The sequence below is a fragment of the Lingula anatina genome, chromosome 6, assembly GCF_051362555.1.
Source record: "Lingula anatina isolate TDL-2025a chromosome 6, LinAna3.0, whole genome shotgun sequence".
NCBI lineage: Eukaryota > Metazoa > Brachiopoda > Lingulata > Lingulida > Lingulidae > Lingula > Lingula anatina.
In genome coordinates this window covers 4,152,245-4,178,354 of record NC_141772.1, presented here as the reverse complement: position 1 = coordinate 4,178,354, position 26,110 = coordinate 4,152,245, and the positions used below count along the sequence as shown (strand labels likewise).

The 26,110-nt window shown below is 35.9% G+C and overlaps 1 protein-coding gene across 1 annotated transcript; it reads right to left on the bottom strand.

Moving 5' to 3' along the window:
- Window positions 1-236: 236 nt before the first annotated feature.
- On the bottom strand, window positions 237-25,882 carry LOC106151815 (guanine nucleotide-binding protein G(i) subunit alpha). The gene is made up of 9 exons (XM_013525230.2): window positions 25,524-25,882; window positions 15,725-15,767; window positions 9,485-9,626; window positions 8,542-8,696; window positions 8,181-8,309; window positions 7,758-7,887; window positions 7,020-7,173; window positions 2,103-2,301; window positions 237-1,872 (listed from the first exon to the last, which is right to left on the bottom strand). The coding sequence occupies exons 1-8, from the start codon at window positions 25,639-25,641 to the stop codon at window positions 2,111-2,113; spliced, it is 1,062 nt and encodes a 353-aa protein (XP_013380684.1). The 5' UTR covers window positions 25,642-25,882; the 3' UTR covers window positions 237-1,872; window positions 2,103-2,110.
- Window positions 25,883-26,110: the final 228 nt, after the last annotated feature.

The window sequence follows — 26,110 nt, the reverse complement described above, 5'->3', positions numbered from 1 at the left end:
CTCATATCTATTAGAAAATTAACAACCAAAATATACCCTTAGGGATTAATTCTCATAATTTTACCAATGGGTTTTTAGATATGTTGCGCCTAGGAGATCAAGGTAAGCATTAAATTTCCAAAATAATTTTTGTAAACAAAAAGAAGCCATTTGCATTCTTTCTGCATATTATTGCATTATCCCCCCCTTTTTTTTGATAATGCTTTTTTTTCTAAAATGAAATAAAAACTGACCACTGAAATTCCTTCACAATTTATTACATAATTAGCCTACAAGATCAACATGAATACCAACACATAACTATACAAAAGCTTTGTACACTCTTTCCATCAGTCTAGTATTCACAATACATACAAAAATGCCCGATTTGCTTACAACATTAGGATTAAAAGCTATGTATCTTTAAATAGATAATATAACATTATTATATTTCATAGGAGAGAGAGAGACTCAAAATTTGGTGTGCACAGGCTGCTTGCATGTAGATGTCTTACACAAATGTAAAAAATTCAGAAAAATATTTTCTCAAACCATCTATCCTTACTGCTGAAGTTATCTTAAGGATGAGATTTGTCGTACAAAATTAATTTTGTTGAAATATATCAGATACCATTAAATGGGACTAGAGTCAAGCTGCAAGAAATATCCATGCTAAAATACAAGAGGTATAGTCTTATTTCTTTGTAAAGTGAATGAAACAGGTCATTCTAATTCACACTTACACAATCACATGGCAACCATGATTTCCTTGACAACCTTGATGGTTACCATGACAGCCATTTTGTGAAATACAACTGTTCCCATAGCATTTTCAGTGACCATGACACAAATACCAAGATTAAGAAGAATAACAGTATTCAAAACAAGCAGATACAATGGAGTAAATTGCTCAGAGACCAGTAAGTACAGTTCATGGTATATACAAAAATAGTCCTTCAGGCATCTTGGCCATTATCAGACTAGGTAATAATTACAAATACCTTAACAAAATATTGGTGCTATTCTGAAACCTCATTGTCCATTTTGCACTTTGATGAATTTTTCCCCCAAGACCGGATTCTGAAATAACAGTATCCAAAAGCCCAAGAAAAATTAGCTGTTTAAAAAAGAAACACACGCCTAAATTTATATACGAATCTATATTCTATTATGAAGTAAAGATGGTACCAACTATAGACTCAAACACAGCACAACAGTTTTGAAAAGATGTTAGCAATAATAGTCTCAATGAGCTCAATCTTGCATTTAACAAAGTAACCAGACCAAGTCATAAACAATGGATGTCAATTTCTGTATTTGCCAGCAGGGGAAAATAATTACAAAGACTCACGTCATCCAAATCCTACATGCACAATGCACAGTCATCCCACAATTTAATTTTTTTTTTTTTTACTTTAAAGTAAAATCAAGTTTCCTTTATTGATATATACAAATTGTATGGTTATAGGTCTTTCTTAATAGTCACAAACCATAATCGAATTGGTCCTCAATTGTCTACCTTGCCAGTGCAGAAATAGTATCTCCCAAAACATTTCAGAACCTTTTATCTATGTTCTGCATCCTTCAATTATCCAAAGACTTGATTGTGCCCTTCTTTTAAATAATATTAAGTGAATGTTCAATCAAACTGGTAAGCGTAATTCTCAGTTAAGAAAAAAATGTGTCAGCTAAAGCTTAAAATAGTATCAATCCATTTTCCCTGTCTATTAATCCTCTGAACCTGTTCCTAATGTCAATGACCTCTTTTGGTAAGGTCAGGGAAAAATTCTCCATGAAGCTCAGCAAGCAACGTGAAGAAAAAGGTGACATCCACTGATACTGTCTCATTAAAAGTTCTTGGCAAAGATGTCTTGGTTTCCAATGGCCAATTTCCTTGAAAGAAAAAGTTGAACTAAGTTAAATCATCACAAATGGCCTGTACACAACTACTAAAGGCCTTTGAGTTTAATGACAACCAAGTTAAATGGCCAACTTATCATGTTCATACCAAATTTTAATTTTACAAACATTTCAAACAGTCTTAAATAAAACGAAGACTAAATTTTTATGGTCTTTGCAAAAGATTAGAAAGTTTTTTCTATTTTTGTGTCCAACTTGCTTACCTTTTGTTTTAGAAAAGACCACAGTCCTTCAGGTTATTCTTGATGATCACATCTGTGACAGCGTCAAATACGAACTGCACGTTGTTGGTGTCTGTGGCACACGTGAAGTGGCAATAGATGTCTTTAGTTTCTGCACGCTTGTTCAGTTTCTCAAATTGAAGCTGTATGTATGCCGCTGCATCTTCGTATGTGTTTGGACCTGAAGTGATGGAAAGTTATAACTCATTTATTCAGTATATAGTATTGTTCTTCGTGTGTGTGTGTGTGTGTGTGTGTGTGTGAGAGAGAGAGAGAGAGAGAGAGAGAGAGAGAGAATTTAAAATACAGGCAAGTCAATGAATGTGTTTCTCAGCATTGTAAGTAATATTATCCATGGCAAAAATAGGGAAATATTTTTTAGGAAAACACAAACATGCAAACAAATGCACCCTATCCGCCTAAGGACAATTAACAGTGTCACTTCCTGGACATGACTGTGTTTCACAACAACACCTGTGATGTAGTGCAACATGCAGGAAAACCAGGTGCACAAACATTTCATAATTCAATGAAAACCCACACTGGGACTTGTATCAAATGCACTTGGTTAGAGGTCGCTTAAGGGCTTGTGTCACCTGACACACACGAGGTCACCTCTCCAGGGCTCATACCCAAATATTCAATAACTGGGGCATTCTAGCCTTTTAAAAAAATCAAACTTCCACAATATCAACAAAAAATGGCCCATATCACATTTTGTTGAGAAAAATATTTTCTTTTAGCCAAACATACTTTTGTGACTATCATTTACCAAGATATAACCATGAGTACATCTTACTCAGTAAGGTCACAGCCTCTGTGATCTTACCAAGAACACCATATGTTTATCCTACAGGCAGAATAAAACATTCATTACTCAGTGCTTTGAAATCTTATAATATTACTGGTTATATATATATATATATATATATATATATATATATATATATATATATATATATATATATATATATATATATAAACCTTTGAAAAAGTCCTTAATTGATGTTACCCAAAAGATCAAATCTCATTTTTACAGCAACAGAAAAGAATGAGATCTGGCAAGTAGTTATACATTTAATACATCATGCTTTTCTTTTTCACTGACTCTAATTCTAACATCCTGGATGAGTGTCTAGAATGAACACAACACAAACATGAGCCTAGGTTTAAAAAAAAAACCCTCTGAACATTTATCATGGGACCCAACACCTAACCTTGACGAATCTCAGGAACCATCAGAATTGAATTAAAAAACACGAAATTCCACTTTTCAGCAGAAAAAGCTCATGTCTGAACTCAATACAGAGCTTTACGAAGCCTTCATGCTAGCAAAACATACATAATCTATAAATAAATAACTTTAAGCCTCAGATTAGCTTGACAAAAACAAATAGCTCATCCGGAGAAGAGTCAAGGTTGGTTGATATTTACTACTTCTATGGAATAATCATGTTATTTCTGAGAATCAGCTGAAGCCCCGATTACAAAGAATCAAATTAGCCCTAATGACACCTTGTCACATGATATATTCCACTTCCAAAATTCAGTTTCACTCATTAACACACTATTAAACAGTTGACAATGTGTGTTTACAGCACATTTTAACACATTTTCCATACAGAGCCTCAACTTTCTAAGAACTTGATTTAACCTGGATTTAGCCGAGTATTTGCCACATGTCACTTCCATGAATATGTTTCCTTTCACTTTATCAAATTGGACAGAATCAACGCAGTGATGACATCCTTTTCAGGAAAAATCACTTCAATCCACAAGCCTGCCTATTCTCAGCTGTGACATAAATCATTCACAACTTTCAGCTATAGAAAAAGTCAATACGACAGGAGACGCATCTGAATGATTTTTTTCTACAGGAAAAAAAGGGGAGAGATAATACCAAAGTTAATCTAATCATACACTAAGTGCACTTATGGAGCTACCAGGCAAAAAACAGGAGGTTATTCTAGGTATTTGCACTGCTGTAAGAGATATATAGAAAATCCTCCAGATGAGGGCCTCATTGCCCAAGCTTAAACTTACATGTATATAATATCAACAATAGGCATCCTTGTCTCTTACTAGCACAGCAGTTTTAACCAAATATTATATGACAATTTGAAAAATGTACGTTTTAGGCCCACTCAACATGTACACATGTAGATTACAAAATACATTTGTTTGACCAAAGAGATAAGTACCCCCCACAGGAATTTCTCATCTTTTCAATGGAGGAAATTTGTTAATTTTACAGATTCTGTATTTTTAAGTTGTAATTTCTTAAGATTAGACCATTCCTAATGAGTGATAGAAACAAAATTAAGAGGCAGGCTATTCTATGCAACAAGGCAGCAAAGCTGTCAAATGTACAGACAAAGAACAGAAAATAAAGATGCAAATAAGTGAAAAATTAAATTTTCACAAAAAACTGTTAAATTGCCAGAAAAATTTACCAAACAGACTGCGTTGCCTATTGAAGCTGTATGTTAGACCCATGTTTCTTTCCTGTAAGTTTGAGAACAGTAAGTGACATGATTTCCCTTAAATGGTCAGCATAGGAGCAGTGCCCAAAATAGGGGTTTCTTCAAATTTTGATGCAACTTTACATAATGTTTAACAGCATAATGACAATCAAATGTTATTAATAAAATATTAGTAACATGGACATTCAGAAAATGTGACAAGCAAAAGTCTTCAAGATCATGGAACTTTAAAGTCTTTTAAGTTGAAAATGCCAATATGTGAAAAATTAAATTTTCGCAAAAAACTGTTTAACTGCCAAAAAAAAAAAATAATAAATAAATAAATAAATAAATAAATAAAAATACCAAACAGACTGCATTGCCTACTGAAGCTGTATTTTAGTCCCATGTTTCTTTCCTGTAAGTTTGAGAACAGTAAGTGACATGATTTTCCTTAAATGGTCATCATGGAAGCAGTGCCCAAAATAGGGGTTTCTTCAAATTTTGATGCAATATTACATAATGTTTAACAGCTTATCACAGATATTCAGAAAATGTGACTAGCAAAGGTCTTTAGGCCCATGGAACTTCAAAGTCACACCTTGAAAATGCCAAAATGTAAACAAGACAGCACTGTTCTGAAATGGGTTTATTTCCATTTTTAACACTTTTTTAACATAAAACAAAATAAACATTTTACTGCCATTTTTATATGACCAACTAAGAAAATTGATGAGATGGGAAAAGTATCAATAGAACAGTGTTAAATGTCCAACTTCCTCCATTCTGAGATTCTGAACATAGTGGATGAATGCATCTGACAAACTGCAATGATATGAGTTTATTTCCATTTTTGACACTTTATTACACAATACATGATAACAAGTTTACCATGTTTTTTACATAATCAACTAACAATGTTGTAAAAATGCAGGAAATATCAAACAAACACTTTTAGGCATCTTATTAGTTAAATAATGAGACTGTTAACATGCCTAATAATTGAATCTGAGGAAATGTGAAAAAAAAACAGTATAACTTCTAAAATAATGGCCCGATTATGCTGATTTTCGAACTCAACCTGCGTTTTAGTAAGATTGACCACTCCTGTGAGTATAATGACAATTGGCCAATCCGTTTTTCTTATATTGTGTTATCAGTGTTGCATTTATATTGAAAAAAGTGAAAAAACAGCATAAATTCCCTAAAAGTGACCCGATCATGCTGATTTTCGAACTTGACCTGCGTATTATGAATATTCATCAGTTCTGTAAGTTTCAAGTCAAAAGGTAAAATGGTTTTCCACTTATCGTGTTATCGGTGCTGCATATATGCTGAAAAAAGTGAAAAAACAGCATAAATTCCCTAAAAGTGACCCGATCATGCTGATTTTCGAACTTGACCTGCGTATTATGAATATTCATCAGTTCTGTAAGTTTCAAGTCAAAAGGTAAAATGGTTTTCCACTTATCGTGTTATCGGTGCTGTATATATGCTGAAAAAAGTGAAAAAACAGCATAAATTCCCTAAAAGTGACCCGATCATGCTGATTTTCGAACTTGACCTGCGTATTATGAATATTCATCAGTTCTGCAAGTTTCAAGTCAAAAGGTAAAATGGTTTTCCACTTATCGTGTTATCGGTAAAAGTGCACGGCGACGGCGACGACGGCGGCGACAGACGCAGATGATGGCTATATGTACAGACACATCTGTGTCTGTACATAAAAATAGCCTAAATTCAGTAAAAATGACCCAATCATGCTGATTTTCAAACTTGACCTGCGTATTATGAATATTCATCAGTTCGGTAAGTTTCAAGCCAAAAGGTAAAATGGTTTTCCATTTATGGTGTTATCGGTGCTGTATATATGCTGAAAAAAGAGAAAAAATAGCTTAAATTTACTAAAAATGACCCAATCACGCTAATTTTCGAACTTGACCTGCATATTATGAATATTCATCAGTTCTGTAAGTTTCAAGCCAAAAGGTAAAATGGTTTTCCATTTATGGTGTTATCGGTGCTGCATATATGCTGAAAAAAGTGAAAAAACAGCATAAATTCCCTATAAGTGACCCGATCATGCTGATTTTCGAACTTGACCTGCGTATTATGAATATTCATCAGTTCTGTAAGTTTCAAGCCAAAAGAAAAAATATTTTTCCACTTATCGTGTTATCGGTAAAAGTGCACGGCGACGACGGCAACGACGGCGACGGCGACAACAGATGCAGATGACGGCTATATGTACAGACACATCTGTGTCTGTACATAAAAAGATCACCACAAATGATATACGGAAATATTTTTGTGATGATAAAATTATGTATCTGCCTATTAAAAAGATAAAAGTAATTACACTTGTAAAAACACTTGTATTGCCACATGCAGTCCCACATGTGCATACACAGCACACAGACACGCATACAAACCTCACCTTGATACTCAGAGAAGCAGATGCTCAACGGTGACTTTTTGATTTTCTCTGAGAACAAATCTTTCTTGTTGAGGAAAAGAATTATGGATGTGTCCGTGAACCACTTATTGTTACAAATGGAATCAAACAGCTTCATGCTCTCCATCATACGGTTCTGGAAAAAAAAATTAAATATTTTTTCGAGGGTTTCTAAAATAATACTTATTGAGTAAGAATCTTAGATCCCAAAATGGGAATGTACACATCTTAAGTTACAACCACCACTTTCATATATCGTAAGTATTTTATATTACATTCTTTTTTAATGAGAAAGGTCGAATAGTTCTGAAGGATAGAAAAATGTCAACTCCTTTTTTGGAACTCTCAAAGCAAAAAGTAGGTAAAGATAATAAAAATGCTGGTAAAAAAACAGGGTAAAGCAACCAAAAGCTGAAGACAAACAAAATTAAAATAAAAATGCCACATTATGATTTTTCCACCATCATATCAGACTTCATGAAAAGATTTACAGGGACGAGCTTCAGGTAGGAACTTCAGCCATCGATTTAGTCCACTAAAATAACTCAGTATTGGTCTAAAATAATAGCCATACTTATTCTGTTATACGACATACACAGTATTTTATTTAATTGGACTGCTACTGATTTATACTTGATCTAAACAGATCCTTCTTTTGTTCTAAAAATATAGATCAGTTTTCCGGCTAAAGTTCTTGGGTGAAACATGTCTAGAGCTTACCATCTCCTGATCCTCAGCCAGTGTGAGGTCGTACTCGCTCATGGCGACAATAAAGATGATGGCAGTCACGCCCTCAAAACAGTGGATCCATTTCTTTCTTTCTGACCTTTGACCTCCAACATCAAACATCCTGAAAAAGCAGAGAGCTGCACTATGAGCCTTCCTGCTGTTAAATGGCTCACTCTGGGGTCTACTTAAACAATTTTTATCTCTTTTAAAAGAGGCTTACTCTCCCCGAAAAATAAAGTGTAGTGATTGAAACAATTGAATCTATTTTACATGCCCCCCCCCAAATAAAAAAGTTATCAATTTGTCACCAGGTCAAAGCAGACATAAGTTTATGATTTTAAAACAAGGACCAACATTTAAATTCAGTTGTTTTCTTTTAAAATCAAAGTTCAGAGCCACTGAGCTTCAACTCACTTAAAGTGCAAATCTTTGAATGTGAAGTGTGTTTCTACAATCCCTGTTGTCTTCACTCGGGTCCGGAGAACATCTTGTTCTGTTGGGACATAGTTGGGTTGTGAGATACGATCTAAGGCATTCAGGTAGCTAAAATAACACAAATAAACAAATAGTTAATATCTACAATTTAGGTCGTTCCATCATGACTTATTTATCTTTCTTCACAGTATGTATTCTCCCCCCCCCCCCCAAAAGGCCTTTAAACATTTCAAAGCAAAGGGTACATAAATTTACATGAGCTCAAGGTTTGATTTGTTTCATCAATTTAGAAATGCATGAATTCATGCAGTCATATCTCATGCATGACTATCTCACTTACTATTCTGCTGAGTCATTGAGCTGGTACTCCCTGGACCGACTAAAGCACTCCTGGACCCCGGAGTCCTTCCATAGTCTCTTCATCACAGCCGCCAAGTCTGGGGAAAGCTCGCCGTCGTCAGAGCCCGCCAGCGAGAACAGCATTCTTGCATCATCCTGCAGTGAGAAAAGAGAAAGCTGTCTGAATAGTGTTTCCTTTTCATTTATTTGTTATTATTATTTTTTTTTTTTGAAATCTGATTTCCCCATCATAACTGTACTGTTTATGCCAATTCAATACTGAAGAATTTCTAATGGCATGATAATGGTAGAGAACCCTAGGTTTATACAGGTAAGACCATTTTAAGGTCAGACAAAACAATGTGGGCAATTAGAAATACATATAACCTTTTCTTCTCTTACACATTCAAAGTATTCAGCCAGGTGTGCTTGTATGCAGAACACCTGCACAATTAGGTCGTAGCCCAAAGCACATCTTATTGTCAGGGATTTTTTTTTTTTTTTTTTTTTGTGTGTGTGTGTGTGTGTGTGTGTGTGTGTGTGTGTGTGTGTGTTACAATGACAATTGAGAATTTCTTTCTTCTCATATTTTGGGTTATTTTAATACCTCAATCCATCAGGATGTTCAAAGTTCAGCTGTCCCATTTAAACCAATCATCCTCTCTAAAAAGTATCTCACTTTCACTTTCAATACTCCCCCTTTTTTCCCCCAAGATTCCTTTCATTTTCATTTGCTCCACTGCATTATTCATATTTCTCACATTTCACTTTCAATATTTTCCTTTCTTTATTGATTCTCTCCAGATTAAAAAATAAAAATAAATAAATAATCTGAACCAGATTTATTGCAGACCTTGACAAATCTCAGGAACCATCAGAATTGAATTAGAAAAACACAGAATTCCACGTTGCCCTCAGAAAATACTCATTTGTGAAGTACTCACAGCTCTGTCAGGATGTCCAAAGTCTATCTTGAGCTGTCCCATGGCTCTTATAATGGCAATCATGCTTTGTATAGTGTTGCTGTACACTACCGGTTTGTACTGAAGACATTCTTCTTGTGAGTAACCCTTGTCGTGTATGATTCTGAGAGAGAGAGAGAGAGAGAAAAGAATTCAATGATACAAATGATCAATTACATTACCTAATGAAACTTGGATAAATGTAGCTTATATTGAAAAATGATGTAATTAATTCATGTAGCAAAATGTTTAAACTGATGTCACAGTATATATATATATATATATATATATATATATATATATATATATATATATATATATATATAAGCTCTTTGCCTACACGTGTGCATACTAGTAATAATGTCAAATTACCACTCAATCTTGAAAAGCATTTGTTTTTTCTAGAAGCATCATCGAAAAAGAGCAAAATTCACATCACTGTCACCCTGAAGCGATAACAATTTCCGGTTCTCCTGCCCACGTCATAGAACAATCTTCCTCGCCACATTATCTAATAGTGATGATGCCAGATGAATAAAATTGGACAAAATATTGAGGTGATAATTTGCACTGAAAAGGTCACTACTATTCAGATCAATTAATATTTTCCTTGGAGATCATGGCAGAGTAAATGAAGATGTATACTGACTGCTGCTCTGTCATTTGTCCAGGTCCATTGCTGCTTTCTAGCTAGAATATTTTCCTGTTTTTATATAGAAACAGAGCCTGAGGAACCCGCTTTTAAACAGCTGTAAGGTGTGTCCTTACAGTCTCTGTTCTTGTTTTCCTGTGTGTGCGTGCGTGCGTGCATGCGTGCATGTGGTGGTGGTGGTGGATCAGAGTCACATGTAATACGGTAGATAGAGTTCCTTTCATTTGCTGTTTAGGTGTTTTGTCTTAAAGCTCTATTATAAGGGTGCTTTCCCAGAGATTTAGATCGATCTAGAGATTAAGATTTAGATCGACCTAACTCACTGGGGGTTCACGCTAAATTGCAGTCAGCCAAGTGGGCACCATAGTCAATTACCCCCTTACAGCTTTTAGTAGGCGGGACAGACACTTAAGCCAGCCAAGCTGACAGTAATCAAGTGAGACTGCCCACAGGGATAGATCGATCTAAAAATCTATGGAAATGGGGTGTAAGGGTCTTGGTTTTTGGAACATGTAGAACAACCACCTCATGATAGACTGGTGTGTCTTATGTAAGTTGGGAAAAAAAATTGGTTATTTGGCACCCACATGCTGTTTCATGAAAGTCTGTTCAAAAAACATTACCAAATACTCTGTACAACTGTTCTGTGTAGGCCATATGATAAGAGTAACTAGTCGTAGTGCCCTGGATACACTGCATAGCAACTTGTTCAGGAGAACAGAGGATTACATTTGCTGAACAACAGTGAGCATATGGTACCAGAACCCCTGTTCACAACCAAGTTGAGCCAAGCCTAACTGAACTGGGGCTCAAATATGATGCGCACTTGAAAAGATCCTGAGAGGGGAGAAAGTTGGACCTATCTTCAATGTAAATCATTAATGCTACTGAAGTATTCACATTACACATGTATTGAGAATGATTGCCCTATCTTCAGTGTAAGCGTGGCTTCAATATTCACATTCCACACCGAGAAGGGTTGGCCCATCTTCAATGTAAATGTGACTAAAAGCGTTCACATTACAGGCATTTTTAATGCATAAAGCCAAGTAAGTTTACCTGAAGTAGTGAACTTAATGGATGTACAGGTCAAATACCCAGGTGTCTCATCAAACCATTTCTGTTCAATCTTTCTTCAAGCACTTATGAAATGTTGGAGAAATGTCAGGCTCACATTAAGTAAGTGCCGTTTATGCACTCTCCCTCCAAAACAACCACATTCTTGTATGTAAAGGTCAGATGGTGTATGCTTCATATGCCCCATTCTGTGAGGTTTTTACAAGCACCTTGAGTAAGTAGAATCTGAACATATGTATCCAGGGGGCTGTTTTACAATAAAAATCAGTTTTTTTGTGTCTAAATTTTAATACCACTAAGATTTAGCCAAGGAGCGTTTCACAAAGAATTATAAAGACCACTCATCTCTTCCTTTAAATGTGTTTTAAGGGAGTGCTTTAAGCAATATGCGAGTGTCTTGACAGGAGTTTTAATTCTCAGAAGTGACAGCAGATCACTTATAATTGCCTAATACATAATATTTAGTAAGGCGACCATCCTTAAAAACTCCCAGACCAATGTCACAGAGGTGACTTTGTGAAGCTTGTTATCCAATTCTTGCACTCAGCAGAATAAGCTAAGCCTAAGAACTGAACATTTTTTGGTGAAAAAGGCCCGAGTACTGGTTACACTGCATGTATCCTTTCCATAAAAAAGTCACAATGATTTTACATACATTATGCATCAAGTTTTAGATAAATTGCAGATCACAGCGAATAACATGTTCCTGCATGTGATGTGCCTGGGGTAGAGCTAACACTCGCCAATTTAGCCAAATGCTAAAACTGACTTAAATTGGCTAAAGAAAAAGGGCTTGATTTGACATGTTTTAGCCAAATTATAACCATTTTGATAACAATTGATGAAAATGTGGTGATTTGGCTAAGCGAAAAAAATTGCTAGCTCTACCAGTGTGGTCAAAGCTCCTCGCAATCAAACTTCTACAAAGCTGGAACCCAAGAAGCACCTGACTTCAAGTCGAATTAAAAGACCTTTGTTAAGTTTAAGGTCCGAATTGGGAAACTTGAAAATTTTTGCAGGATATATATATGCATATGATAGTTGTGGGGCATTTTCAAACTCATTTAACATGCATTTAACATTATTTCAAGTTTTTAATGACCTTATTTACATAAAAAAAACACATGCAAAGTCAATCTTTCTGATCTGCGAGTAGCAAAAGAAAAAAGTTTGCAATCATTTAACAAATTATAGCACGTAATCATTAAATTTGAAATTCATGTTGAGTTATTAGAGGGGAAAAAAAACACGCTGACACTGGATGCCGCCATACTACCAGCAAGGCCAGTAAACAGAATATTGACAATGTTGATGGAAATCGCTTTCAGATGGACGGGCTTAGCGAGGCTGCCCATTAGGACTAATCTCCAGCAATATGTGATTAAGGCAATCTAATGGGACTTGAAGAAGAAGGATGGGTTACAGGTCTTAAATGCTGTCAACTTGCCCCAGCGTAACTATTAACCTTAATAGCTTATCGCTATGTGATATGTATTTTCTACTATCATTTGGACTAAATGGCTTCAATATTTCCCCCTAAGAAGGTCACAAGGGAAGCTTTGTGACATGGAGACCATATCATATAGTATGAACAGGTGTTGAAAGTGAGATAAGGTCTTGTGCTTACGTAAAAAAAAAAAAAAAAAAAAAAAAAAAAAAAAAAAAAAAAAAAGTCCATTTTGTTAAACTTGCAATGCGTCATCAAATAAGTCTATTGAGCCAATCACTTGAAATCCAATAACTTTTTAAGTAACTGAAGGACTTAGAGTACATTCCCAGAGATTTAGATATAGATTGACCTAACTCCCTGGGGGTCCACGCTAAATTGCAGTCAGCCGAGCGCACACCATAGTTAATTACCGCTTTACAGCTTTTAGTAGGTGGGACAGACGCTTAAGCCAGCCAGTAATCTAGTGAGACTCCTCACAGGGGTCTTATACTATACTTGGTTCTGGAGAAAGTAGCTGCGCAGCCTTCCATCATAATAATACTGTTTACAATGATGGATGCCTTGTTTAACGAGTGAAGTCAAGACGTAATTCAGGATAAAACCTACCCTCTCATATCAGGTGTGGTATCCCAGGGGCCTCTGGCATAGCCTGTTACATTATTGAAAAACAGGTGCACACAGCTGTATTTTTGCTTGTTATGTGTCTTTGGCGCCATTCAGAATAGGGGACTAACTAGTCCAAGGGCCAAATAATGCAACCCACTAAAAAGCTTGCCATCTAATCCCCTAATAGATACTGAATAGGAAGTATTCAAGGTTGGCCATATTTGACCCTTGGACTAGTTAATGCCCTATTCTGAATGGGGCCTTCGGCAGCATTCACAACCAAAGTAAAATCACAGGGATTTAATTCAGTGTCTATTAATTAGGGGATAACACTTTATAGTGGGTCAGCCATACTTGATCAGTGGATCTGTTAGTCTGCAGACCATCTCATTCTGAATGGGCCCTTAAAGACTAAACCTGTCAGTTATTTCTACATTTATAAAAACAAAATCTAACCTCAACACTGGAATATGAGAACTCATTGATCATTTCTGCCTGACATGAGCAGTAATTTCACAGAGACGTGAAAACAAATCCATCATTTTTGGACTTAAACTCAAAGATCAGAATCAACAGCTTTCCTCTATAGATCTCAAACGAGTAGTAAAATATCAGTCCATCATCTTAGATCACTTTTAATAGAAAACTGATTTTTTTGCCTGTATTTATAGTCCACCTTCCAGCTAGCTTTAAACTGTGTTTACAGCAGCCAGCTTTGAATTGTTTAAGTACTGCAGCTAACTTTGAATTGAATGAGGGCTACAGCTTATTTTGAACTGTGTAAGAACTGCAGCTAGCTTTAAATTGTGTAAGGACTGCAGCTAGCTTTAAATTGTGTAAGGACTGCAGCTAGCTTTAAATTGTGTAGGGACTGCTGCTAGCTTTAAATTGTGTAGGGACTGCTGCTAGCTTTAAACTGCATAAGGAATGCAGCTAGCCTTAAATTTTGCAAGAATTGCAGCTAGTTTAAACTGTGTAAGTGCTGTAACCAGCATCATATCAACTCTTAGAAATTGGCCTGTTATCAGGAGCAGGTGCTTGGCAAAGCAGTCTATGATTACAATATATTCAAGAGCTATCATGAATCACACTGCCCTTCAGCCATAATCATGGCACAGCAGCAGGCAACTGAAAGCTAGTCATTTGTGGCAAGGCTGGATGGTTGGATAAGGTTCACAATGAAACTATCCTACTGGGGTGTTCTAACTCTGCATGAACTCTCACTGAATGTAATCAGGTTGACGAAATGACACACCTCCTCTTAGCACTGAGTAGCATGCAGAAAAGTTGGTGATTACACAAGTACATTAGAAACAAAAGAAGGTGTGTTAATCTGATTGTATTTAACAAAAGTCCCAGCAATGTTAGTTTGCTCTACCTCAGACGATAGTTCCATCCGGAGCATCTTTTGGCAGGTATGAGGTTATTTCTTGGCGGGTGTGTGGTTATTTCTTGGTGAGCTTGTGTTTATTTCTTGGTGGGTGTGTGGTTATTTCTTGGTGGATATATAGTTATTTCTTGGTGGGTGTGTGGTTATTTCTTGGTGAGCTTGTGTTTATTTCTTGGTGGGTGTGTGGTTATTTCTTGGTGGATATATAGTTATTTCTTGGTGGGTGTGTAGTTATTTCTTGGTGGGAATGAGGTTCTTTCTTGGTGGGACCAGGGTGTGTAGTTATTTCATGGTGGGTGTGAGGTTCTTTCTTGGTGGGTGTGTGGTTATTTCTTGGTTGGTATGAGTTTATTTCTCCTGGGTTCAAGGTTATTTCTTGGTAGGAAAGACTATTTCTTGTTGGGTTTAATGTTATAGCTTGCTGGGTGATTGGTTATTTCTTGGTGGGTACGAGTTTTATTTCTCACTGGGTTTAAAGATATATCTTGTTTGTTGTGTGGTTATATCTTGCTGGGTTCGTTGTTATTTCCTGCTGGGTGTGTGGGTATATCTTGGTTGGTATCAGATCATTTCCAAGTGGATAACTAACATTCCTAAAGTACAGAACTTGCCATTTACATCTCATGACAGAATATGAGAGAGAGAGAGAGACTGACTGACTTCATTTAAATCTCTTGCCCTTCAATTCTGAACAGCAGCATTTCAAGGCAAAAGATGAAAATAACTGGCTGCAGCAATGTGACCATTTGGACTATGTCAGGAATGAAGCTCTCTGGTAACAGGGTAACAATTAACAAACAAACTGCCAATTCAGGCCACTTACAGATTTGAAGGGAAAAGGAAACCTTGAATAAGTGTTGTGGCCCTGTTAATTGTTATCCATATTAAATGAATGTTCAACTGTAAAACTACTGAAGTGGTAGCTGCTAATTGCTACTGGACTACTAACAAGGTGACAGGAAGTTGAATTTACACCATTAGACGTATTTTCACAAGCACACAAGTAGCAAAATATTTCTTCTTTATGTCCAGATGTTGATCACTTACTTCATTTGTTTCACAATGGTGGACTTCCCAGATTCTCCAGCACCTAAAACATATAAAAAAACATAATTAAATCATGCAACAAAATTGACAGTGCTGAAGATGGGAACACGCAATTGCAATCGATCATTTCATCTGTAATTGTCTAAAAGATAAGCTTCTTCCTGACTTTTGCTAAATATGTCTTAGCTTACACAATGCAATGATCAGCATTAGATTGCATGTAATGGGAGTGAGAGGGGGGGGGGGGATAAAAGGGAAGGAAATAGAGAGACAGAAAGGGAGAGTAAAGCAAATTATGCCTATGAGCTGCCTGTCTTTTCAGTCTGACATCAAGATTCCAAAAGTTTTTTTCCCCATTTTCCCTATTCTAACCTGGTCCGCAAGTCCAAATCTTTGGCAGTGTGTTTTAAATAGACTGGTTGTATGTTTCTTTTGAGTAAACAAGACTGCCATCTTGATCTGACTTGTAATAACAGATGTAATAATCTTTCAATCTGTTGAGGATTTCTGTGAATACTGACTTAAGGAATCTTTATCTCCCCAGTAACATATCACTACATCACAGTGCTTTTGTCACAAAACTATAAATACTACACCAAAATATAATGCTAAAAAGGTCTTCTTCCATAGTGTTAAACAGTACCTGCCATTACACACAATAAGAAGTGAAACAGCCCCCAGCATGTTAAATGTTATAATAACAGTGCAGCTTTGTCACTGGAAAAATGGACAGGGTTGTATTAACGCCCAGGTTAACACGGTTCTCTTTACAATATCTGTAAAAGAATATCACTATCCTTTTGAATGCAGGACATAAGGCGCTTGACATCCACATTCCAAAATTGAATGTAATAGAGTTGTTGTCTCTCCTGGTACACATTCATTGTGGGAAACTAGACTGGTGTTATTCATACTAAAAAATTATATATTTTATTCATAAAAATCTTCTACTGTGTTGTAATTTTTTTGACTTCACATGTTTGTCTCTCTAGTCTCTCTCACCTCCCTTCTCTCTCTGAGTGCATTCCCATAGATTTAAATCGATCCATCTAAATTGACCTAACTCCCTGGGGGTTCACGCTAAATTGCTGTCAGACGAGCGCGCACGGCAGTTAATTACCCACTTACAGCTTTTAGTAGGCGGGACAGACATTTAAGCTGACAGTACTCTAGTGAGACTCCCCACAGGGATAATCGATCTAAAATCTGTGGGAATGGGGCCTCTGTCTCACCCCATCCCTTCTCTTCCCTTCTCTCTCTCTCTCTCATAATATGCAAATTATCTTCTGTTACACATGTTTGGTCCCACCCACCCCCTGGGAAAAATCAATAAATCAAGTTACAATAATAACACAGCCTAGCCTAACAAACCATGCATAACAGCCCAATATCTTATTGATCTGCGTGTTTACCAAATTACACCATCATTCAGGTTGTCGTATTTGTTCTCCAGCGTTGAAAAGAGTGTTCTGGCTGTGGAAAATGCAGCATCTCTGTACAAGTACTTTTTAATCAATCAATCCAGATTGCGGCTTAGAGATCGCTAAAAATTTAAGCAATTTTTGATTATAATATTTCTTGTTTGCATGTGTGAGAGAGATTGAGAGAGATATACTGTCCAAACCATCTGTTTAACTGTTCAAGAAACTACTAGTACTCATATTTAGACAAATTCACACTCTGATTTTTTTCATGATTTAAACTAAGAGAACCAAACTGAATGATTTTAGACAAGAAATGGGCCACTATATCCTTCAATCAGCCAGCGGAAATATCTGACAGAACTTTGAATTTCTTTTATTGACTTCCTTTGTGTCGACATGCTATGTGTAGTCCTATTGTTCCGTCACATCATCCACCTATATCCTTTACCATCCACATCACCGATTCACTCATATACTGGAAGGTGGAGGTAGTTGTTATATTCCATGCCGACTAAGCTGATTAAATGAATAATAACCAAGAGGCACCTGATGCCTGCAATAACCTACAGATATCCAATTATAATTTTTGTTTCAGAAATGTATCCTCCAGGGGTAAAGCCAACTCCCTCGCCAGTCAATACTGCACTTTAGTATAAAGAATCAGTAAGTGCTTTTCCAGGCTTATTTCAAGCATTTATTCTTATTCAGCTTGGTGGGAGTTCTTCATCCTATGTCTTATCTTACCTTCAGTCACATTCTGACTGCTTAACATGAAATGTGCTTAAAAGCTGAAAATGCAACCTCCTTGTCCCTGAATCAAGTTATTTTACAAGGCAGGAGGAGGAAGAAATTACAGTTCTGGATGGATAAAATGTTGAGGATTATTTGCATGTCAACCTATATTACTGTAGTACTGCAATCCTATTTGAAAATCGATCTGAAATGTTACTATTAGCAAAACTGTAATCCTCAGCACAGTCTATCAAAATATATTTGATCAACGGGAAGCGAATTCTGTCCACAATTCTACTACGCAGCTGTCATTAACAAAACTAATCTTTAGCAGCTCAAAATTAATTCAAGATATTAGAACAAAGTTACATAAATTTTGAAGTAACTGTTCTGCCAATATTATACAGAACAATTTGCCTTAAGTGAGAGAACTGTCATCTGCTTTCAACAAGTCTGTGTTCAAAACAAATTTTTTGAACTTTTTATAATCAATTCCATCAAGCTATGGATCTCATTGACCAAAGAACTCGAAAGTATGCTTGTTGTTACCTAAATTTTCTCCTCACACAGTGACACATAAATGAAATTTCACAATAATCAAACACAGAAATCCAAATGACAGGTAATTTTAGACTTATGGTGAAAAGACGTGGGCCTTCCTTGGCCATTTTCAGTTTATGCAAATAAAATAGAGGTAAGTCAAATGAAAGTGTGTCAGTGACTATAAAGTTATACTATCCTAAACCCCAATAACGTTGTAAAGATTGACTTAAAATCCACACAAAGTTTTATCGACCACATAATATTAAAAGAAATCTCTTTCAGTGATGGTGATAAAAGATCCCTACTAGTACATGTTTGCTGAATGGCCTTCAGTGTTTTCAGGGTTGAACATACTAGTATTTATACTGGATCAATTAAAGGGATAACAACTGTTCATTCTGGCCAAAAAATGAATTTTCATGGGGTAAACAACAATTTTCCCACACTTACCAAAGGTTAATGAGTCCATTTCTACATGTTTGTTTATTTTTTTTGGGTAATTATCTCCTAAGAGATTATTACAGAGTATAGCCATCTATGGAGGTCACATGGTTCAATGTCAAGCACAGATTTCAGAATATTTAACTGCCATTTTTGTGGTAAAATTATATATTATATTTCTATGAATTGTTAACAGTGTTTTTATTGAGAAATATAGATCTCATACGAAGAGTTGTTATCCCTTTAATTTGTCCTTAACGGCTGTGGTAAGACATTTTTTCAAAAATAAAATCACGATGTGCAATCTTCCAGCCAGCTTCCAACTTCACGTTGGATTATAATACCTTAGGTGCCTTATTTGCATTTAATGACATCAATATTATTTAAATCATTTTATCACATTTAATATGCGATATCTCCACTATCACCCATGGAAGTAGACCAGATAACAGGCACTATAAATAAGATCAAAGCCACTGCAAAATGACCAAAATAACAATGTGATTCAAAAATCAGTCAGAAAATAAAAGCAATTATTTTGCCTTAGGTTGACAAAAAATGAATGGAAAAGAGGATTTTAGGTATGAAAATGGTGGTTTTGAGGGGTACCAGCAGAATGAATATTGGGCAGCCTATGTTTACAAACAGATAAAGTCAAATGGAGCATGTAAGGTGTCCTTAAAGTCACCACCTTTCAAGATAACAAATCCTCGACTGAAGCAGAGAAACCAGGCTTCTTCTCAATCTGTCACAGGAGTTCAATTATACTTTGACTATCCAATTTACTCTAAAGGCCTGTGCTACTAAATAACTTTTGCCCGAAATTTGGTCTTAACTTCAATGAAGATGTCAAATCGGGACTAACTCGTCTGCACATCAAATACGATACGCATTTGACAATGGATTCTTTCAAGAGGGTGGCGCCATATTTGATCCGCGGGTCTGCTAGTCCGCAAATCAACTTGTTCCGAATGTGCCCCTACAAGCTTAGTTCAATTATTGGGCAAGACTTCTTTTGTGAACTTGCTCAACGTGTTTAGAATATGAATTGACATTATTAGTTTGCTTCAGTGATGCAAATGAACCTGTAGGTAAACATTAACCATCTTTTTAGGTCCTCATCCCAAGGAAAGAAAACATTATTTTGGCTATTAATGAAAAGTGTATGCAGTGGCATAAAATTAAAACATTCATTTGCTTTAGTACTGCATTTTATAGAGCACAAGGCCTGAGAGAGAATTCTAAAACGTTTCCACAAATGCATTAAAATTACAGTGTAATGGAAAACCACCAATCTACCCTCATCCAGAACAGTGATTATCACCAACCATTGTCATTTAAAGGGTAAACAACTGCTTGTTTTGGTCATTTAAGTTATGCCAACTTGCCAAGAAATATATTTAAGAAGGTTTGGTTGTCTAAGTAGGTCAGTATCTGAAACAAAACATATAATTGAATTCATTTCAATTCAGAAAAAAATAAAAAATAAATAAAATAATAAATAAACAAATAACTAATAAATAAATAGGAAACGCTAACAATTTTGCTTTGGACAATATAAATATATATGGATGACTAAAAGATGTAGGTATTTGGCTCAACCTGGTGCATTCCACAAATACTGGGTATACCAAATATTCACTCACTCTCTGACTCAGACTGCCCATTACAAATATATACAATTTTCATTTTGTTTTTAGAACATGTTTTCTTTTCTGTTTTGTCCTTTTGTTATTGTTCTCATATTATATTCTTCAATTTATAAGACTTGTATCACATCAATACTTCTAAATCAAAACAAATTTTGAGTAATAGACAGTTGAAGAGTGACAACATGTTTGGGTCACCCTATACACTTAACCCTTTCCCAATGTTTTCTCAATTTAATAATAATTTATCTATCCAGCCATGCTCAATTCAGCATGAGGTTTAAGACAGCTCATTACATACTTGACATAAACATGGTCAAATCTAATGTATGGGCACTAAAAAATGTTGGGCCTTAACCTAATGCTCCAGTGATGACCATTAAAAAGAGTTGTCAACAGAGAAAATTTGGTCAAAAACAAGATTTGGGATAAGCTGGCTATAGTTAACAAACTTGCACTTACACAAACTAGCAGTGTTAGACCCCATTCCCCTAACCCTATCGTATTAGCTGGATCGATCAAACTTATCAAGGATTCTCGCTAAACTGAATTCAGTATTTTGCAGCTTAAACGTCTGACATGCCTCGTCGTAACTTAACGTACTTGGGTGAAGTCGGAAAAAAATTCTGGTCCATGATGTTGTTCATGTTGATGTGCAATGGGCCATGCCAGAAAATTAAGGCTTCGTTCACATGCAATGTCTATTTTCTAAATTCTATTTTCTATTCGCACTATCTTATGATCACGGTCTGTGCCCTGAATATCCCGCCGCGTAATTACTGGCAGCGCGAGCCAGTTACTTATAGTAACTTATAGTAACTGGCGAGCTCTGCCAGTAATTACGCCGCGGGATATTCAGGGCACGAACCGTGATCATAAGACATACCGCAAATAGAAAATAGAATTTAGAAAATAGACATTGCATGTGAATGAAGCCTAAGCTTATAACATTGACTGCATCTTAGTGAGAATCTGAGATAGATCTATCCCACTAGTACAATTAGGCTATGGGAAAGCAGTATCTATTAATAACAGAGTCCAACCACCTCCAAATACTTCATTTTCTCCAGTTTTGTAATCACTCAGAAGGCATAAATACAATGTCCATAAATCCAGATTTCAGGATTTAATCACTTTATTACGATTAACATACTTCCTGCTTTTCAAACTCTCTTAGTCATCCTTTTCCAAGTATTAATATTCAAAATAATTATTACAAGGAAATCCTTACATGTTTTGTTTTGGTTTTAGAGAGCAATTACCACAAAATTCCCCGGCTTGTGCACTGTATAGCACTACAACTGTTCCCACTCTAAAGTATACAGGTATTATCATGGGGGTACAGAGTCCAGAATAACACATGGTATACATGAACTGGAAAAAGCAAATTTCAGGTGTAGCCATTCAAACTGATACCACTTCAATAGGTTAGACCACACTGATTTGAGTTTTATGGATGGCATCTTCCGGAGACCCCAACTAACTAATATGCAAAAGTGAGAAAAAAAATGCTGCTAATGTAAAAGAACGATGAACAATGAAGGCATGATGTGGCATTCGAAAGGTTTTCAAACTGACCTGATACAAGAATGAGAAATGTACAAAACACTAGCTCTTTTTGAAGTTACTTCTACATGCTACTGATGTCAAATTAAATGTTCACTGACAAGATACCTAATCTTCTCAAGAATTTTTTTCTCTTATTTTAAGGGAAAGAACCCTACTGATCACTTAGGCCACATGAATTCAGTACAGTGGACTAACTAGTCTGCGGGTCAAATACGGCAACCCACTAAAAAGCTTGTCATCTAATCCACTAACAGACACTGAATAGATTCCCCATGGGGAAGTATTCAAGTGGGTCGGCCATATGTGACCCGCGGACTAGTTAGTCCACTGTTCTGAATGCGGCCTTAGATCCTTAAAACACTGTTGAATGAAAGCAGTCCTAAATGTATACCTGACAGCTGGCAGTCAAAACAAACTTTCAGGGAAATATAAAACATTTATCACCAGAGAAGTTGTATAATTCCTACCAAGGCTAATTTTATCCTTATTTACTTATTTACCAACAACTTATTGAACACTGCTTATCTATATTACCACTATGGAACTGATAAATGATCTCCGGCTCTTATGAAGAGTGGGAGTAAAATCAAAAACACCTGGGAATATTTTCACAAACACAATTTTTTTTTATATCTGACAATTGGTCTTAAATTTTTTACTTAAATGTTGAGGAAAAAAATCAAATTAATTCATTCACCTTAATTAATTACCTGAATTTTCAAAAACACTTTTTAGGTGATCTGGATATGAACAATTATGCTTAATAACCTTCTTTGTTAATACCATGATAAAAAGCAATGCAATATATGGGTCTGTATACCCTACATAGGCATGATTCTTAATTCAGAAAATTATCAATATATTTTTCAGTATAATTCTAAACTCATGTCAATGTAACAATGCAACTTTTTTCCTCTTTCTGTAGTACTTAAAGAAAACCTTTCGGACATTAATTCAAACTAATAATTTTGAGCTTTTATCCTCAGTAAATTATCGACACCAAACATGTTTATTAATAACAGAAAGAAACCCCACTACGTCTAACGTAATGGAAGATTCCACACAAGTTCGACACAGCACATTAAAAATAAATGAATGCCTAAATGACTGAAACTCAACGGAGTTAACATTTTCTCTCTCTTACAGCTAATAAAAAGCCACTTACCCCACAAAATCTACATTTTTTTTTTTTGTTTCAACAGATCTGACTGTGATCATTCTGTGATGCATTTCGGACCAAAACCAGTTTGGGTTTTCCATAAAATCTGTTGACACATCCTGGATAACCCACTGGTGCACTCCTGACTAAAATTGTCACTGTTTTCATTTTTTTTTTAAACTAGAAATCAGTAACACTTCCTTTCAGAAGCAGTTTCCTGTTTAACCAAACATGCAGATGATAATGTGTTCATGGTTAAAATGGCACAAATCAGTAGCAGACCTAGTAATCCCTGCCAAACAGACACAAGGCCATTTCCAGAAAAATAAAATAACAATCACTGACCATACAAAACAGACATAATCTCAAAGTAATTCTCACAAGACTTTCAGAATATCAGGGCTGTTTTCAATTTATGAGAAAGCCATCACTGTAGATTTTCTTTAATTCTCCAAGGCCGTTATTTGAAGTCCAAATGGCCATTAACTCATCGATACGACTTTCACAACACCTGCTAAGCTAGATTACGGACTTGCAGACTTACTTCGCATAGACCTATACACGGACTACTTTACAGTAAATCGACGAAGATAATCATATTTCTTTTGGATATATCTGTAAAAAGATGAGATCAAAGAGGCCAAACTAAAGTGATGATAAAGTGTTACATTCAATTCCAGTCTAAATTAATCCCAAGCGAGAACGCTGCACCACAAGAGCCAACAAATATTGGACTAGTTAAAAATGTATCAGTGTAGGGTTTCCACTTCCTTGTCTTTCAATAAAATAGAGAAGAAAACTGATGGAGGGATGCTACCTCTTTTTCATTAATGCCCATTTTACAAGGATGTTCTTGCACGGTCTTTTCCAACTTACTGTCCACCATGTTATAACAATTCTACAAATATATTCATAATATTACTGAAAGTGGTTCTTATAACATTTACTTAAGAACATAAAAATAAAAATAAAAAACCCATGTCCAAGTGCAGGGATAAAAAAGTGAGCTGCAACAGGGTATCATTTCACAAAATTTTAGCCTGAAAATTGGTCGGAACTTTTAAAATAAAACTCTTAGTCTACTCTGACCAAAGCTAAACCACCAGAGTCCACATTTCAACTGTAAATGAAATAATACACTCATTTAAAAAAAAAAAAAAGATGTTGGAGCTAAAGGAGAAAGAATTTTTGGTCTAAACATTTAAACTAGACAATTTTTTTTTTTGGGGGGGGGGGGGGGGGGGGGGGGTGAAACCAACAATCAGGTTAATCTTAATTGTTATGAGAACCAACTGCTTGCATGCCATGCTACACAGGTATTTATGCGTTTTGTACTTGTCACCTGAATAATTGTTTTAGCCCTGAATTAGGCCAGGACTAAATGAGTCATCAAACCCCTATGCACATATGGTAATCAAGGCAGCCAGTGGTTATCCTTTGGTTTCTGTTAATAGTTATGCAGCACTCAAGCCACACACTTATTTTCTGTGGGAATGGGGTATGAAAACGTAATTCATTTACTTGTTATAATTTCTTCAATACAACAGTTAAAATCAGTTCAAGTTATTTGCACTTGCAAAAGTTCATGTCTTTTGAACCACCTTCTTCCTTATACGAAGCTATGAGAAGTGTCATGGACTTTTTTAAAGAAATGAAAGGAAGTCAAATAGAGAAGGGGGCTGAAATAAGGCCCTGGCCTTTTGATATGATTAATTATTGTAATACGCAATGAGGGCAGTAAAAAGGGGATTCATATAGTAAATCATTGTTATTGTGCACAATGGATATTTCTAATACTTGGTGGAAAACAGAACTGTACCAGATTTGATGCATGAATTAATCATAATTTGGACAATTAGACATTAAAAATGCAACAGTAGCTGCCACTCCTAACAAAGCTTGATCTTTATTGAATTATTGTATGTGTCAAAAGAGCGTGCAGAATGGGACTGAGTGCAGAATTGCCAGAAAGCGTTAACGAACAAAGCAAATTCAGTTATATCAATATGTTAAATTAGTCATAATTTGAAAATCTTCATAACAAAATAATAATAATAATAATAATAATAACGTATACAAGGTTCATTAAAGGTGCACCTTAACACATAAACCTTGTTTCATTACTGCTGCAGTAATGGTTCTTGCTAATTATATGTATCCTTTCATCTCTGTCAGAAACTGTGGTTCCGCGTGTCATTCATTGTCAAATTGTGGGGCGAAACTTGCAGCCCGGACAGACGTCAACCATCAGCCCTCCCTGTCAAAATACCAATTCTACTTACCGAGTAATAAAAGTTTAACTTCTCTAGCTGCCCTCTCTCCATCTGCACGTAAAGCCTTGTCAATAGCCTTCGACCTTTCAAACTGCTGCTTATCCTCGCTGCTTTGAGTACAACCCATTATAAAGTCACCAAGTCCGGCTTTTACCTAGATTTCGGGATCTTTTTAATGAGCCAGCTTGGGTGTTTCAATCAAAACGCCTCTCTTGATACAATCCTTACGTCTTCCTTTTTTAAATCCGGTGCGTCGTTTGGAAAATTATGAATCAAAAATATGCAAGCTCTTTGAAATATTGACAGCTACAGCATCCACACCCGACCAAAGAAAACACTAAATTTGAACAAAGTGCCCGGATGTCACGTTTACCATTGAAAAAGGGTATTCAGGTGATATGACCCAATTACTGGTTCGTGCGCAGGTGCTCCAAAACGGTCTCGCCAATTTTCTATTTGACAAAATAAGTCCCCTTTGTCGATCAATGTTGACTTATGTAACCGTCACACAAAAAGGTGTACCGATTTTTATATTCGACATCTGCGAGGTCGCACTTAAGCAATTCATCGTTGTTTTGTTTGGGAATGATTGCGCT

Bases quoted from the DNA above. Each gene is read 5' to 3' on its own strand.
- LOC106151815 (XM_013525230.2), bottom strand. From the start codon at position 25,641: ATGGGTTGTACTCAAAGCAGCGAGGATAAGCAGCAGTTTGAAAGGTCG. The intron at 15,768-25,523 runs GTAAGTAGAATT...TATATGTTTTAG, and splicing joins AGTTAAACTTTTATTACTCG to GTGCTGGAGAATCTGGGAAG. The intron at 9,627-15,724 runs GTAAGTGATCAA...TCTCTCTCTCAG, and splicing joins ACCATTGTGAAACAAATGAA to AATCATACACGACAAGGGTT.